Here is a 17,012-nt window from a genome sequence, read left to right as displayed (position 1 = left end):
AACACAAATCGGAGAAATATTAATCTTGATTTCAATTACTTCTATTTGTGAGATTCGGTTTCTTTTCAAGCAGATACTACTTGGCTGTAAAGAGAAATAGTACTGGAATCAGTATTGAGTTTTTTTATGATAATTATTATTTTTTTTAAAATGAATCAACTATTGATCGAAATTGCATGTTGATGTTTTTGTGAATAAATTTCAAGTGAGTTTAATCATCATGTCAAGTTGGTAAGTTGCTTTCGTTTGTGACAACTGCATCACAATCAACGCTATCCGCGAATGATCGAGATTCATCTTCAATATGACGTAGAGAGTCACGACCACATGTCAATCAATCCTGGTAACGCCTCCATTTAGTACACGCCTTGATAAGCCAAACCGGTTTAACCGGTATATTATCCACGCAGCGACACGACATCGAGTCTGCGTGTTGTTGTGACGTCACCGTACAAGATGTCTGTCTTTGTGTTTTGATGAAAATTGAAGCTCTCTGAGCAGTCCGGCCCCACACGACAACACAAGAGTATTTCAGCTTAAAAACAACGTGAAAATCTTTTCAATAAGCAACCAAGGAAATAAACAACGGGATTCTAAGGTGAGTGGTGCCAAACCAGCGGCAAGAAATGGTTAGTATCTGGCATCTTGCCTCATCCACGAAATGAAAATGATAGTTGACCTGTCAACAAACGAAATCAGGAGGGGACGCGCATTACTCGAATGTCGTGAATGGATAATCGGGCTTTCGACGTTTCGCTTTCGATTGTGTGGCTACATTCTAAATTGATTTCGCAACCAAACTAACTGGTTCAGGACACGGTAATGTGATTAACAACTATGTAAATAACGCCTGTATGTGACATTGCGTAAACAACAACAACTTGTCAATCATTTTCGTTACCCCTAACAAACCGAAAGATACCCGAGTTATTCCGACAGTTTCCGAGTCTGCGCATGGGGTGTTTGGTAAAAGGGGTTGGACTTCGGAGATTCCGATCAGGGGGGGACATGATGACGTATTGAGTGGAGGGAGAAGAAGCGTGGTGTAATCGGGAGAACAATGATGGTTGTCCTTGGGAAAAGTGACGTTAAGACCAACGAATAACTCCCGGGATTTTAGTTTAGAAATTAACTGTATTTCTTCTTTACTGATCGCAGTTATTTATAAGGAACTGTCGGTCACTACCGATTAAAAATGGCGAATCCAGCCAACGTTTTCCGGGTTGGAGGTGAGTACGAGCGAGCGAGAGTGCGTTAGACAGCACTCGAGTTGTACACAAATATCATCGAACTTTCCACTTTCGCGGCGTAGTTCGGAGAATTTTTTCACTTAATTAAAAACCTTCTTACATCATTCTTTTCTTTAGCCATTAGTGCAATTGTCTAGATATTCGTTTTGCGGGAAGAATTTTCTACACGTGTGTGATTGCGTTATTTTGTACTTGTGCCGGGAAAACTCCAACAAAAGCGGACGTTATCTTTGATTCGAGGCTCCGGCCGAAGCCGCGCTATAAATATTCCGGCAATTAAAGATATGTTCTTCGTGTGTTGTTAACTACCCTTCTTATTATCTTCCTCAACTTTTATTCAAGTCAGATAATACAGTAGCGTTAAAATTCACAGAAAAAAACGCTCGCGAGTGAAGACAAAACTCGCCGGTTTTGTGTATGTGCGGTTACTATAATACAACATGTGCGTGTGGTTGTAAAACGAGTTTGTACTTAATATACGATTAAAAAAATCACTTCACAGACTCAAAATGTGTATTTTTATTCTTTAGATTACGTATTTGTAGAGACAAATCCCTCGCTGCCGTACCAAATTCGAAGAATTGAGGAGCTGACGAAGGTGAGGTTTTTTTAAGGGGGCTCGACACCCATGGTTTGGCAATCCTTGTTTGCCAAGTACGGTCTAAAGCTTGGGTTTTAATCGCTTGTTTTTCTCAATCAGACAAGTAATGGACAAGTTGAGGCTAAAGTACAGGCATTTTATAGAAAAAGGGATCTTTCCTCTACTCTTGGGCTACAAGCAGAGAAGCATTTGAGTGAGTAAAATGAACCTATTGAATGCATGGTATTCATCCCAGGTATTCAAATCTATAATTCATGACCAATATTGCATTGACTGTTAGCCCATAGCCCAGTATCTCGTATACTGTTCAAAAAAATTGATTGTCATTAATGAAAGGCACTTTCTTTAAGAAATATTCTTTTGGGGTACAGTATCATATGACAGAATTTGCAATAGACATAAATTATTATCTTTTGTGTTAGGTTAAAACATAATGTCAGAATGTCAGTTTTCTTCAACATCGATTTATTAATTCGCATCAGTAAAATAGAACACTACTAAATTCTATATTAGACACTACCTTACCTTTTATCTTAACAACAGTGAGACACTTCAACATTTGTGCATTAATGATGATTATTTTAAAACGAAAAATATATTTTTGTGTGCTACGGTAAGAGTTAAGTCTAATTTTTTTATAGATTTTGTTTCAACCAAAATATATTTTAAGGTCGATACTTCAATTTACAATATTCAACTGCCCCTTAGAGGAAAAACAACCATGGGACCCCCACAGTTGCTCAATTTTTCATTTTATCACAAATTCCTAATTTCTTGCATGATGATTGGCTATTTTTTATGATCGATAAGAGGACAGACAAATAATTTGACATCAACGAGCACAAGCTCTTTTCATTGGTTGTTTTGATCACTAAAAATACTTTGAAAAAATTTGTCTCTTTTCTATGGTCTGTACTCTTATCGAAGTCATGGAAAACTGTTCCAGATGCCAAAAACTACTGGCATCCTTTTGACACTTATCCATGAATTTTGTTCCTTGTTATATACTCTTAGCCCAAGGCAGCCAACTTGTCACTTGTTGCTAGTTTATTGAAAATTTACTTGCACAAGGAGAGAGCAAAGAATGAAGGGGGATTAGGAGAGGGGGATTAGGAGAGGGAGACAAAGAAAAAAATTATCACTTGAAGTGGCATTCATTTTAATGAAATTGCGATTTAAGATACTAGTATTTGTGTACTTGTTATTGTTCAGTCTAATCTTTTTACCTCTTACGTATATTTTCTGAATATTCCAGTACAACCTATCAGAAATTTAATTTTTTTTTTCCTTTTTTTCCATGTATATAACATAAAATAGCTGTTACCATTATCATTATTTCTTATATAGTCTAAACTGTGAACTTATTCACTTTAGCTTTAAAAACTTCACAGTGCATGGATAAGGCCATAAACTATTAACTTACTGTAATTTAAAGCTGAAGTGTCTGGCCAAAATACAAAGTGTCAGACTAATTCATATACCATTTTTTCCACCAGCCATCATAATATGAGAATGATACTATATTATAGTCTTTATATGCAATCAGTCACGAAATCTGGAGAACTTCAATGGCTTAAAGTTTTTCTAAAATATTTAGTAGAGTTATATTACACTACAAGTAGCTTTTGACTTTCCCCTTCTCAAAGCATATGTTCTTTCTGGTTTTCCCAAGAGACTCTGAGAAAATGTAACTGCCACCATTCCATTTGGTTAATGGAAGAATAAATTGCGAAGGGTTTCTTCAATGATAAATATTTCTTTGATTTCAGTACAAGCCGAAGAAGAAGCAGAAATTGAAATGGGAGACAATGAGCTAGAGGATGTGGTACGGCACCAGTTGGGTCATCGTGAGGTTTTCTTAAGTCGACAGTATGAGAATATTAACGCAAACACAATAAGGTAAGATCATATACAAGAATTATTTTCTCAAAATCCTCTGACACTAATTCAGCATAGTGTAAAAAGTGTAAGGCATAAAAAATAAATATTTTTTCATTCACAATTTTCATTGTTAGCTTAAGAGAGAATTCTTTTCGTACTCAAGCAGTGAGCACCAAAAACTATTTTCATGAAGAAAGCCTGTTGTACAAGGCTAAAATCTTGTTATTCAGAAAGTTTAACTTGTTTGGAAGTGGAGATGACTGATGAAAGTGGAATCAAAGTGTTAACCCAAAGCAAAACTTTTATTCGAAAATGAGGTTTATGCCTTCATTTGCTTAATTTCCCATATATTTTCTATAAAAAAGCCTGAGAAAGCAACATTCTAACACAAATGCAACAAAACATCTTTGTACAATTGAAAATACCTCTTCAAACAGGCATTTTATCATAGTACATCAGTTTCTAACTGTTTAAAAGAGGTTTTGAATGTTATCCCAAAACGAAAATTGTGATCAAAACTTGTATGAAAGTCTAGTTTTTGGCACTTTTTGACATTATTGCTCATAATTGACAAAATATCCCCTTAATATGTACCTACATGTATTCTTAGACCACTTTTTATTGTGTCTGTTTAGTGAAATGTTTGAGAAAATTATAGGAGTAGTATTCCTCTGATTTATTAAAATTAAAACATTCTTTAATTGATTTTTTATGAGCGTGCATGCATTTATTCATGCACGTCCTGTAATTAAATTACAAAGAAAGGTTTCCTGTTTCACTTCAAAAAATGTGTCACCAATTATAGCAGGAAAGGTTTCAGTGTACAATTAGCCTCCTTGTAAACAGATCATCATTTATCCTTTAATTTTTTTGTTTTTTTGTTTGTTTTGTTTTGTTTTTGTTTGTTTGAATACATTTCAAGGGTCAGGAATTTGCTTAATTGACTAGAGGCTGGGGACTCGTGCTCGTCTATGCATCTATGGAGTAATCTCTTGAAAGGAGTTTACATCAAGAAAACATGCATTTACATTTGAAAATTTTTAGGCCAGATTCTTGGAATCATCACTGGACCTATACCAGTATTTTTTTCATAAAATATGACAATTTTTATGTATTTGCAACCTATGAATTCCATGCATCTCATAACTGATCTATGATAAAATTCAAACACTGTCCTTTATGCCCAATCACCCATGTTCTATTTAGGTGAAAACTTACCAATTAGCTGATCATAGCAACTTTTTTGTTCTTCAGGGGGAAATGCTTGGTAACACTGTATAACGAAGCAGAGGAATTTCCAAAGTATTTGGACAAAGAGGTACTGTACAAATTTAGTTGACTAAATACTAAAAGATTTGTGCCTTCGTCATTCCATTGAGTATTGTTTCTTTTGTTAAGTATCGTACTCTTTTGGATATCGTTTCTTACTTCACAAAGAATCTTATTCTCAAGGGAATGGTGTATGCACTGAAATAGTTCTGTCAACATTACACCTAAAGTTGATTAAATCTCTATCACCGGGGTTTCATTAAGTTTTGAAATGATAGGAGAAGGTCATGAACTAGTCAGAGAGTACTGGCAGGTTTTTCATTAAGTTCTGAAATAATATAAGATTGTGTTGGTTTAAGTCGGAGAATTATGTCCATGCCCATGCAGATGCTTATTTGAAAACCCTGCTATCATCAATGTATCAGCGCAATCTGATATTTTCATTATGCTAAAATTCACTAACAATTTCTATTTTCATTTTCACTATAATTGAAAATATTTTTCAGTGTTTTTTTATATTCTAACATATAGAGCAAATATTTAGATTTATATCTATGATTGACATGCTCTAATATAGAATAGATTTCATTCATAAACATTGTATTCTTGCTCTTTCTTGCTCTTGTACTCATTAGCATGATATTAACCTATTTAAATAAAAACACATATTAAACATATTAGGAATAGTTGACATTCTTATCAGTGATTTTTGCATTCTTAAAATTATTGTACTTTTCTTAAAAATTTCTGTCTAAATATGCTTTAGTTTTAGTAGATTTTATAACTAAAAAAAAACCAAGATACTGGAGATAAGTATTCGTAAGGTTAAGATGCTACGACATGGCAACATTGTCATCACAGCGCACGATAGCTGTACCATATACTGTATTTTTGAATCTCTGTTATGCAAAATCAGTCTATAAATGATTATTAAGACCTTTTTTTACAGGCTGTTTTGTATCTGTAATCCAAACCCCTTCAATTGTCTTTACATTGTCTGGTGTCTTGATTCCTGACTATCAAATTACAGTATTTTGAGTTTGAAAGCATTTATTGGCAAAATCTACAACACCACACATGGAAATCATTTAGTGAAACTTTGTTAGAAAGTCTCTATAGAAAAAGTTATTTCGTACTCATGATTTTTAAAAAATGATATATAAAGCATATACTGTATTATTAACATGTGTAGTTCCAAAACTTATCTATACCCCCACCCCCATGGAAGATTTGTTTTTCAGACCCCCTTCTACCCCAGAAATTCCAATTTTCTTCCATACAAACTCTGTAATTTCGTTCTTTCTCTGACCCCCACTACCCCTCAGAAATTCCAAATTCCTATGTTTGGGGGGGGGGGTATGGATATTTTCTGGAACTACACAATGTTACTAGAAGTTTAAATGGAAGATCATAGTTCATTCACTGAAACATAAAGCCGAACACATTTTTTTGCTTTACCTCCTTTCCTCTCTCCCTCCTTCCTCCATTCCTTGCTTGCTTGCTTCCTTTTGTTTTTCTTCATTTCATTTTTCTTCAGTTTCTTTCTTTCATCCTTTCTTCCATGTTTTGTATCTTATTTTATTTGTTCATAAAATATTGATTCAATGAAACTATTTTCTTTTTTGTTCCTTTATATAGGACTGGTTTTGTTACTTCCTCGTGTACGACCCGCAACAAAAAACCCTTGTTGCTGACAGAGGTGAAATGGGTATTGGAACGGACTATCAAGCCAGTGTTCCAAAGTCTACCATAGACAGTACGTAACAACAATGGCTGACATTCTTGGTCATTCTTTACAAGTACATACTCTCACTCCTGTTTTTTTTTATCTAGTTAAAAACGATAACAGGAATCTTACTGACATGGAGACCTTGGTGTGGATGCCAGATAATGTATTATCTGACAGGGAAATTGATCAATTTCTTGTTGTCGCAAGGTATGTATATAATATTGCTATGAATTTTTAATTCTTAATGAAATATTCATTTTGCATGCCTAATTTGGTAAAACCAACCAACGTTGCATTCGAAAAGTGTTGGTTTCACATACAAAAGCTTGTGTATAGTATGTTAATACATAAACATGGTCATACCCTTATTCATTGCACTGTAACATAGTAATCATACATTTTAATATAAAAATGCATTTCACAAATTTAATGCATCCCAGTACTCACTTCACTTGTGTTGAAAAGAGCTTCCTAAATATCCATTAGCACCCACAACACAGTGCTTGAGAATGTAGTGCTCATTTACTTTGGTTGACCCAAGACGCAGTGAAATAATTCTTATTTCTAACTACAAAATGTCTAATTTCAGATCTGTAGGGACGTTTGCCAGAGCGTTGGACTGCAGTAGTTCTGTAAAACAACCCAGTCTCCACATGAGTGCCGCTGCAGCGTCAAGAGATGTCACACTTGTAAGTATTGTGTACTAGGAGTTTAAACCCAGGCCATATTACTTATACCTAAACTTTGTGTTGTACACTGAAGCGGTTATTCATTGGATTGAATCTACACATGGAATTATTTTATACTGAATTAAAGTGCGACTACTATAACTGGGGCCACTTAGATAGTGAGAACCAATCAAATTCTAGAATTAAAAAAATTCATTCCAGGTTACAGAAGTTGCATTATAACGATGAAATCCTTAATTGTTGTGTGTTTGTTTCCTTTTTATTTAGTTTCATGCGATGACAAACCTTCACAATAACAATTATAATTTGAGTAAAGCATTATCTAATCTGGTACCATCTGGTGGACCAGTGCTTTGCCGAGACGAAATGGAGGAATGGTCATCAGGTAACTGCATTTTATTCTCGGAGTGCAACCACATGACTGAAAAATCCCTTGAGATATAAATAACGATGAAACAGCTGTTGGTTGATCTAACAAGAGAAGCTAGTGAGGAATGCTTTGTATAGTCAACCAACATGGCAGCTATGATGTAACAAAATTGGTATATTTGCTAGTTTACAATGGTTCATTTGTGGTCTGGCTATTTCCTAACTAATTCCTGGGATTCACAATCCAGTGACATATTTTAGACTGAAGGGCATTGCAAAATTTCATATCAAGCCAAGGGACTCCTTTTAACGAGGCTGAAGAAAAGAACATTCTTAATATACATAGTTGTATAAGACCATTGAGCTTGACAAATTTATGTAGATTGCACTTGCTTGAAGGAAAAAACGTCATTGAGAAATTGGAGATATTCATGGCATTGCTTTCATGTTTGTCCAGTTTCTATTCAGTCCTCCCAAGATATTCAATGACTCCTTTGTTAAAGATACCTGGGTTAAACTTGGTGTTTAAAAATTTTTCCAAACAGCCTGATCATAAAATAAATAAATAAAAATTTATTTTGTAGGAGAAGCAAATCTGTTCGAAGAAGCTTTACAGAAATATGGCAAGGATTTCAATGACATTCAAAAAGATTTTGTAAGTTATCCCTTTATTTCTAACTTTCTTTCTTTTTTTGTTGTTTGTTTGTTTCCTTTTCTGCGATCATGTTTTTTGTTTGTTATACCAATTTTGAAGAATTCTTGTGAAATAAAATACTTTTATCAGCCCATAAGATCTGTTTTTATGATCGTAGACGTGATGGTAATCGTAAATAGGTTGGTATCATATTCAGTAATTATGGTTCTTTCTTCAATCTAGGGTATCATTTAGCTATCCCTGATGGGCACTTAGCCAGAAAGCTAGAATAATATTTCAATATCAAAATGCCCTAGATTGAAGAAACAATAATTGTAATTACTGACAATGATGGTCATTAATTAGAAAAATCCAATATCAAGTATTGTTATCAGTTGATACCATTGTGGTTGTCATGGTGATTATTGTATGAACCCCTTAACAATTTTAAGCAAGATGTTGCTATGCACTTACATACATTAATGTTTTTGATGTGAACAGCTGCCATGGAAAACTTTGTCCAGTATAGTGGAGTACTACTACATGTGGAAGACCACAGACCGATATCTACAACAGGTACCTTATGCCAAGTAAAAATATTATTATTATTATGAATTTCATCGCAAAAAGGAAAAAAAGATAATAGACATCTTTCAGACCATGTGTCATTCGCTTAAAAATAAGATATTTTGTTTGAATTGTATCCACATTACTTTGTCTTCTGGTAAATAAAGGAAATAATACCTAAGAGAATGAAATGTGGTCTGAAATAAAAACACAGTATTGGGAAAGAAAAACAGTATTTAGCACCATAAATATTTAGGAATATATCCACTAAATTTTCAAGTCTATGCAGCTCACCCCACTTCTTGACTTACACAATCACATACATTTTTACTAGTCTGCTATATTTTGCATTCCAAACCCCTACCCTACCACCACCACTACCCTCCCCCCCTCCTATTTTTTTAACATTGAAAATTCCCCTTTGCATCAATTTTCTGGTAGACCACTTCGTACCTTTACAAATAATTTATAATAATAATGATTAATAATAATTTGTTGTCTTATTGTCTGCCAAGGAAAATATTTATATGTTAACTTTAACAATTTTTTTTCTTATAGAAACGTTTAAAGGCTGTCTCCAAAGAATGCAACCTAACACAGATTTATATTCCTGGACTGTAAGTCATTAAGACCATCCCTTGTATCATGTTCTTGTCCTATATAATAAAGCCATATATGTACTGATATCTATTATATAAATTTATTAGAGCACCGAGTAACCCAGCACAGCCAGGCAAGAAGCAAACATCGACAATCATCCTGACCCCTCCCCCTGGTGTTACAAGTAATCTTGTTGGAGTGACTTGTGAGGGGTGCTTTGGTAAGTTACTATTTTCATATTTATGGTTTTCAAGAGAGTTAAATGACAAAGACTTAAAGCATTTAGAACCTGAGAGCCTGGACCTTAGATGTGAGCATCTGACTTTGTAGTGATTCTCATGGATCGATCTGGTGGATACTAACATGGCTTTGGAATATGTGAACAGTTTGCCATCCATCCACTGAGCAACACAAACCAAGATAATTGCCCTAATTAACTATGACGTCACATCAAAACAATCTTCAACAATCTATTGTTTAAACACAAAGGATCATGGTCATTGGATGGGGTCAAATCAAAGCAAATTCACTGACCATTTTAGAGTAAACTGTTTTGCTAGGAGCATATTTTGTTGAATTTTCTATTGGATTTGGCGATTCTATCCCTCACATAAACAAGCAGTGACGTCATAGTGAATTAGGGCAATTAGATACAGTTCAGAAGAGAGTTGAAGAAGTGACAGTCGTGTAGTTTGAATTGAAAAAGGAAGCTCTTAAGAAATCTTTCATTAAATACCACCAACAATTGATGACTCTTAAATCTCCAGTGTATGCGGGATTAGCCTTGAATCCAGGAGTTGGTTGTTTTGTTATTATAATTGCTGCCTTTGTTTACCGACCTCAGAAGTGAGGCTAAGCCTGCATACACTGAAGTTTTAAGAGTCGTCAATTTGGACAGGATGAAGTAACTAACAAACCATTGTCCACTTACTATTGTGATAACAGTATAGGAGATATTAAATAATTTATCTTCTGTATTCCAAGGTACATCATCACAGCAGTGGTACCCCTGGAGTCCAAACAACTCGCAACACAAGCTATGGCTTTGTACATTGTGCTGGATTTACTGGAAAAAATATGGAGGCCTTAAGAGACCAGGTAAAAAAGCATCGAGACGTTGTATGATGTGTTTGTTAAGAACTTTATATTATTATTAGGTAGCTAGTCCTGTTATTTGACCATCCAAATTGAGCTGCATTAGGAATATGCACCTAAAGAGTCCACTCTGATCAGAGGCGGATTTAGGGATGGGACCATGCACGCTGCATCCCTTTAAGTGATGTATTTTCTTTAAACATAGTTGTTTTTGCTTTTTTTTTTTTTTTTTTTTTTTGTTTTTTGTTTTTCTCAGAATGAATTTTTTCATCCCACCCTTTCTTCAGACCCACCCCTTTCTTTGATTCCTGGATCCACCCTTTCTGAAAGAGATATAGTCTATGTTGTATGTGTTTTGTTAATTATTTTTGCTAATTTTTTCCCTTTTGTTTCTCTAGATGGTTTCTCTGGGCGAGGTCAAGATGGCCTGGAGCCAAGATACACATGCAGAGTATGTGGCAAAGTCTTCAACAGAGCAGGTACATCATAAATATTCAACAGAATAAAACTTGATAAAAATATAGTTTACTGTAAACAGTGCTTGAGAGTTTCATTCAGACCCTCATTAGTTTGTCAATTAATCTTGCTTGTTGCTAATACTCATGTTTGTTGATATTTTGTCACTTAGAATGCCTATCAAGTCACAGGATTTTATTCAGACCCTTAGTGAATTGTCAATTAATCTTGCTTGTGGATATTGCTAATGTTTTTGATGTTCTCTCACTTAGAACGCCTATCAAATCACATGATTACTCACAAATCCTACAAGTGTGTTGTCAGAGGATGTGATAAGGTAGAGTGTTAAACTTCTCATTCAAATTTGTATCTCTTAATGGGGGTAGTGAGACAACTGATGCTAATTAATTGAACAAAAGAAGGGCGTAAAGGAGTGTGCAAGGGAGTAAATGACGCTTTAATGCAGTGGCCTATGCTGTGGTTCTCATTCCCTGATAAAATTAGAATTTCGAAGTTCATTTTTGTGGAGGGAGGAATGCAGGAAAACCCCTCCAAGCACAATAGACAACTAACAAGCAACTCTACTCACATATTAATGGCTTTTATCATCTTTTTTTATAGTCATTCAACAGTAAACCACACCTCCAGAGGCACTTAACAGGAGGCCATGGATATCGACCACCAAGCCCAAGAAAGCTCAAACCTCGCTCACCATTCTACTTGAGGACAACATCCTTAACCAGAATTGCTCGTCGACTCTGTAGTGATCTCATTGATCTGACTCATGCATGTAGAAAACCAGGAGCCAACATGAGCATTGCTGAAATCAAGACACAATGTATGTCATTGTGTTATGTAATGTATAAATTATAGTAGTTAGCTTATTTTATGCCAAAAGTATTGATGACTCAACCAAGGTGAACAAAGAAGTCAACTTGAATCCAAGAATCTGGACAGAATTTTTGCCATAAACAAATTTCATAAATGACTAAATAATTGAAGAAGCATTGCCATATTAATCTTGCATGAAGAGGGATGATGATTATGAAGATGAATTTGAGAAGTATGATTATGAATATGAATTTGCGAAGTATAAGTCAAAATGACTCCAGTTTACAATTATAGAATATTGAAAGTAGGAAGTATGTTTGTTCATATTAATTGTATTTTCTGTCGCAGGTTTGAAAAGGATAACTGATCCCAAACAAACAGCTATCCTCAAATCAGAACGTAAAATGAAGAAACGAGTCCTTGAGAAGGCAGTAGACTTCATTAAGGCTCATCCACAGAAACCAAGAAAGCCATCCAAACCAAACCTGTTACCACTGCACAACATGAATGCAGGTGCAGATAAAACCTCTCCGCCAACCTCTCCTGGGTTACTGGTGACATCCCCTGCTCGAAAGATGATGCCTCCAGTCAAGAGCTATCTGTCGTCTTCACAGGCTACAACTCCCAAGTCAAGCAACTGGAAGTATTCTGCCATTCCTCCTGCTAAGAATGTTACACCCACAACCAATCACATGCTTGCTCGCAAGAGAAGCTATGAAGGAAGTGGAATACAACAAAATGGAATAGATAGTAAGTAGAGAGAAGAAGAATGATGATGATGATGATAATAATAAAAGAGATAATGCAATAGGGTAAGGCAATGTTGCTACTTATCTTCATTGTCATCTTCACTATTTAGATTTTGGTATCCCTTTAACAAACAGAACAATATTCTCTACCCAAGCACTAGGGTCACCTTATAGACCCTATCGTCAGGGAGACACCATCTCATGGGTTGGAGTGTAATTAATGATTTTTTGGTCCTTCAAAAATAAGCATTGATAACGTTAGCCGTTTCGTCTTTGGACATGACCTTGAATGCATTGCTTAAGCATTTCATCTTTTGACATGATCTTAAATACATCGCTCAATCATTTTCCTGACTTTTCTTTTTAGGTCCTGCTCCAAAGAGGTTGAGTGCCACGTCTCCTCTAGGCAAGAAAGGCTGTGAATGCTCTTACTGTGGCAAGATACTCCACAACCAAGGTGAATGATTGCTCTATGTTCTTCATCCAAAATGTCTGTTCTCTGTTGTCATTTCATTTCCTCGATCCCCCAGACTATACAAGAAAAATATCCAGCAGTAAAAATTTAAAAAACGTAAAAAAAACCTCTGTTGTCTGTCATTTTTTAGTTAAAGATACTTACCACGTTTTTGTGTATTTTTAACAGCAAGTCTAACACACCACGAACAAACGGTTCATGCCTCTGCAGAAGCACCCAAACAGAGAAGCTACCCAGCCTACTGTGACGTCACTCCCACTCTTGGGCCTGGGTCCAATAAGATTGTACCCTACGCCCAACACTCTGTGACCTCTTACAACAATGGACAAGCTGGTTTAGACCACGCCCAAAACTATAGTGCACAAATTCAGAAGCCTAAATCCTTTCTGGTACCCAAGAATTCACCCCAGAAGACTGGGGGACTGGTGAATTCTAACAGCAAAAGTATGCCCAAGGGAGCCCCTGTTGTGAACAGACGCAGCCTCTCTCAAGGGAATGGTGCCTATTCACGTGATAAGGTGAATGCACAGTATATTGATCCACCAGAGGAGTTCCAGTTTACTGCAAACCGTAAAATAAGGTAAACCACACTACCTACCACAGTACTGATAGCAAATATGAAGATGATGATGGTGGTGGTGATGATGATTATAGTGATGAGGAGAGGGGTGGTAGTGGTAGTGGTGGTGATGACGAGCGTGTGAAGATGGTGGTGATGATGATGGCGATGGTGGTGGTGGTGATGGTGGGGATGATTACTGATGATTTGGTTGTGGTGGTGGTAGTAATGAGGATGGTGATGGTGATGACGACAAAATATAAGTATAGTAACGATGACGATCTTGTGAGTATGTGGATGATGACGTTTATGGTGTTGAGGAGAGTGGTGGTAGTGATGGTGGTGGTGGTAGTGATAATAGTGATGATGGTGATGTCTATGAAAGATAATGGTGATTATGGCGACTGTGAGTATGGTGATAATGAATATGGCGATGAGGAGGTTGGTGGTAGTGGTGGTAGTGATGATCATGATGATGATGACGACCAAAGATAATAATTGTGATGCTGGCAACCGTCAGAATGGTGATAGTGGTATTAATGGTGATGATATTGATGATGGTGGTGGTGGTAATGGTAATGATGGTGATTACGACAATAGATAATGTAGTGATGACGATCGTGTGTTTGCAGTCATTGCCAAGAGTTTTAAATAACACAAGAAATGGCCGCCATCATGATGTTGGATAATATAACCGCAAAATAAACTAATGAAAAATCTTTCTTTAAATTCAACCAAGATGGCGGCTATGAAAACCAGCAATCGTGGGCAACAGGTCGTTGAGGACGATTGCGATGATGATTTAACTAATATATTCTGTTGTTTTAATCAGGAAAGCACGTAAAACAGTCTCAATCGATGCTCAGCGAAGGGTTGCACGTCGTCCATGGAGAGAAGTCAAATGCAACCCCAAACTACGAGATATGTTGCTGGAAATGAAACCACAACAGCTGAAGGAAAAACTCGCTAAACTTCAGGAACACAGCACGAAACAAATAACTCAAGATCTGAAAACACAAGACCAAATCAAACAAGAAACCAACAAGGAAACAGAAGTCGAGGCCATTGTTATTGATGATGACTAGACCATCTTTCTGTCACAAAGACCTCCTTACACAGTTCACGGAGAGGAAGACAGAGCAACGACGAACAAGCTCTCTATACATCTGTACATGGATGTGAATGACATGTAAATACCATTTGGTCTGCTTTTCCCTCTCAAGAGTTTAGCGCGATAGAATCCTGAAACTTCTCACAGGAACACAGGATGGACGACCTATTTATTTTAGGGAACTTATTTGTATGCTACTTTAGAGGACAACCTCATTGGATATCAGGAACCAGAAGAGTGATGCGTCAAAGAGTAGGAAATGTGCATCAATTGCACTCGACCTTCACGCCTTGTGTTGTCAAAGAACGCCGTCAGAAATATTTCTGTCGGGGATTTTACTCAGGAGTGAAGTAGCGAATTGGTGACAGCGCATCGTGGTTCATCAAATTTTCTTGAAGTATCTCAGGGAATGTTGATGATGAGTGAATAACGATCATGATACAAGAACAGTTTTGCCACCTTGGATTGGACTATTAGCTTGATAAACTGTTAACTGCTATTTCTTTATTGACTTAATTTCACTCGAGCTGGCTAGTTTAAGTGTGGAGCCCTAGGACAATACTCAGCTGATGATTCCAAATCGTTTGTATATGAAGTGTGGAAAGTATACGAGTGCCGACCACAGGACGATTTCTTTGATTACTGAGCTGGCTTGGGCTACTTGTGTTGGGGGCCTCGGCCGCCATCTTTGATAGAAATCCTTTCATGAGGACTGAAAATAAGCTTTGACTTGCTAACCAAAACTGCACTAATGAACAGATAGCTGGTACTGATACTGTGTGCCTGTCAATATAATCCTGACTGTCTGCCTTACTTATTTGTCTGTCTGTCTGTCTGTCTATCTGTCTCTGTATGGTATTGGTGTGAGAATCAATCTTTCCCCTATTATTCTTTGATATTAATGATATTATAAGCATATTATGTAGGAAAATCTTTTTATTTGTTAAATTATTGTAAATGTCTAACAAAGTCTTGTCAATAATATTTTGTGGTGCTATTTTCCCCCGACCATTTAGCTTTCTTCGATGATCCCCGCTTTTTGGCGTTTATTTTGGTAAAGGTGGTAAACGCCTTGCCGTGGCGTCACTTTACTTTATATCACGACATCCTCGTTAAATAACTCGTACCGCCGCGCGCTGTTATTGGTTCCACGGATACCGTCATTTTTGTACAGAAAATGATGCACGGTGACGGTCACAAAATGGACATCAAAATTGATCAACCTATCACAGCGCGAGGAATCTTGTTTGAAGGATAAGGCCCCGTCCACACGTACCCGGAAATTTTTGTATCCGCAAACATTTTTTTGCGGATACGAAAGTGTTTGCGTCCACACGCAGCGTATTCGAATTGTTTTCACCGTCCACACGTGTCCGTTTTCGTAGAATTTGCGGATACGGTCACAAAAATTTCCGGACACGTGTGGACGCTACCCGTATCCGTAAAAAAAATGCGGATACAAAAATTTCCGGATACGTGTAGGCCCCGTCTAAGTCACCATCATGATCATCGAAATTTGCTCTTTTTTCATACGGAATTTGATACGCTAAGACCCAGTTATTTTCACTGTGATTTTGCCTCCCATCTATTTATTCACGCCATTCAATCACAAATTTTTCAGTACGACATTATAAAACCCATTTTAATTATTTTGATAATCTTTTGAGCAGCGCATATAAATATCCCCATTTTTTAATCATTCTGATTAGTTTGGTGAACAATCGTCAAACTATAAATGTTCTTGATCCGAGTCGCTATGGTAACTGCAGTTGCTGAGCGTCTTGTATACCTCGATGTACGTCTCCGAGTTCAGTCTTCGCGCGGTTACGTTCATAAATCTCTTCATATAAATATCATCTTCATCTGTAAATTATCAGTGGTTTTTATAATTCTGACTCTTTTTTATCTAGTCGATTATTTGCACCGTCTGGTACCGATGACTCGAGCGATTCTTTTTTTGTCGGTTCGTCGCTTTTTGTCCCCTTATCGATGTCAAGCCGTCGGTATTTCTCTCTGAAGCTGAGCATGATGGGTATACAGCCTGCACATGCGCCAAACATACACCAGTTCATCCATACAGTACCTGTAAGGAAGTTGCAACGATTAGTGACAAGAAAGTCGCTCTGGCTTTCACGGGCAATGTGAAT

The 17,012-nt window shown here is 36.5% G+C and overlaps 2 protein-coding genes across 6 annotated transcripts in view; one reads left to right on the top strand and one right to left on the bottom strand.

Moving 5' to 3' along the window:
* The first annotated feature begins 448 nt into the window (after positions 1 to 448).
* On the top strand, positions 449 to 15,849 carry LOC116291109 (metastasis-associated protein MTA3). 3 transcript variants are annotated; one of them, XM_031698228.2, is made up of 22 exons: positions 449 to 598; positions 1,159 to 1,229; positions 1,781 to 1,848; positions 1,951 to 2,044; positions 3,621 to 3,750; positions 4,987 to 5,050; positions 6,640 to 6,757; positions 6,835 to 6,937; positions 7,320 to 7,419; positions 7,687 to 7,804; positions 8,373 to 8,443; positions 8,924 to 8,998; positions 9,548 to 9,606; positions 9,697 to 9,809; positions 10,574 to 10,687; positions 11,083 to 11,163; positions 11,413 to 11,477; positions 11,762 to 11,978; positions 12,320 to 12,721; positions 13,088 to 13,177; positions 13,364 to 13,775; positions 14,587 to 15,849. In XM_031698228.2, the coding sequence occupies exons 2-22, from the start codon at positions 1,196 to 1,198 to the stop codon at positions 14,837 to 14,839; spliced, it is 2,781 nt and encodes a 926-aa protein (XP_031554088.1). In that variant the 5' UTR covers positions 449 to 598; positions 1,159 to 1,195; the 3' UTR covers positions 14,840 to 15,849. The 3 variants fall into 3 exon arrangements, with proteins under 3 accessions (XP_031554088.1, XP_031554090.1, XP_031554089.1); XM_031698230.2 differs by having other exon boundaries at positions 13,364 to 13,713; positions 14,587 to 14,734; XM_031698229.2 differs by lacking the exon at positions 449 to 598 and having other exon boundaries at positions 1,035 to 1,229.
* The window catches only part of LOC116291112 (uncharacterized), an 18,354-nt gene continuing 17,125 nt past the window's right edge, over positions 15,784 to 17,012 (bottom strand). For all 3 annotated transcript variants that reach the window (XM_089024182.1, XM_089024183.1, XM_089024184.1), the window contains one exon: positions 15,784 to 16,948. In XM_089024182.1, coding sequence (XP_088880308.1) covers positions 16,749 to 16,948 — 200 coding nt within the window. In that variant the 3' untranslated portion in view covers positions 15,784 to 16,748. The remainder of the gene's footprint in view (positions 16,949 to 17,012) is intronic.

The sequence above is a fragment of the Actinia tenebrosa genome, unplaced genomic scaffold (assembly GCF_029948245.1).
Source record: "Actinia tenebrosa isolate PJP-AT-01 unplaced genomic scaffold, QUT_ActTen_1.0 PGA_scaffold8__29_contigs__length_14323225, whole genome shotgun sequence".
Classification (NCBI taxonomy): Eukaryota; Metazoa; Cnidaria; class Anthozoa; order Actiniaria; family Actiniidae; genus Actinia; species Actinia tenebrosa.
This window is presented reverse-complemented; position numbering and strand designations above follow the sequence as displayed.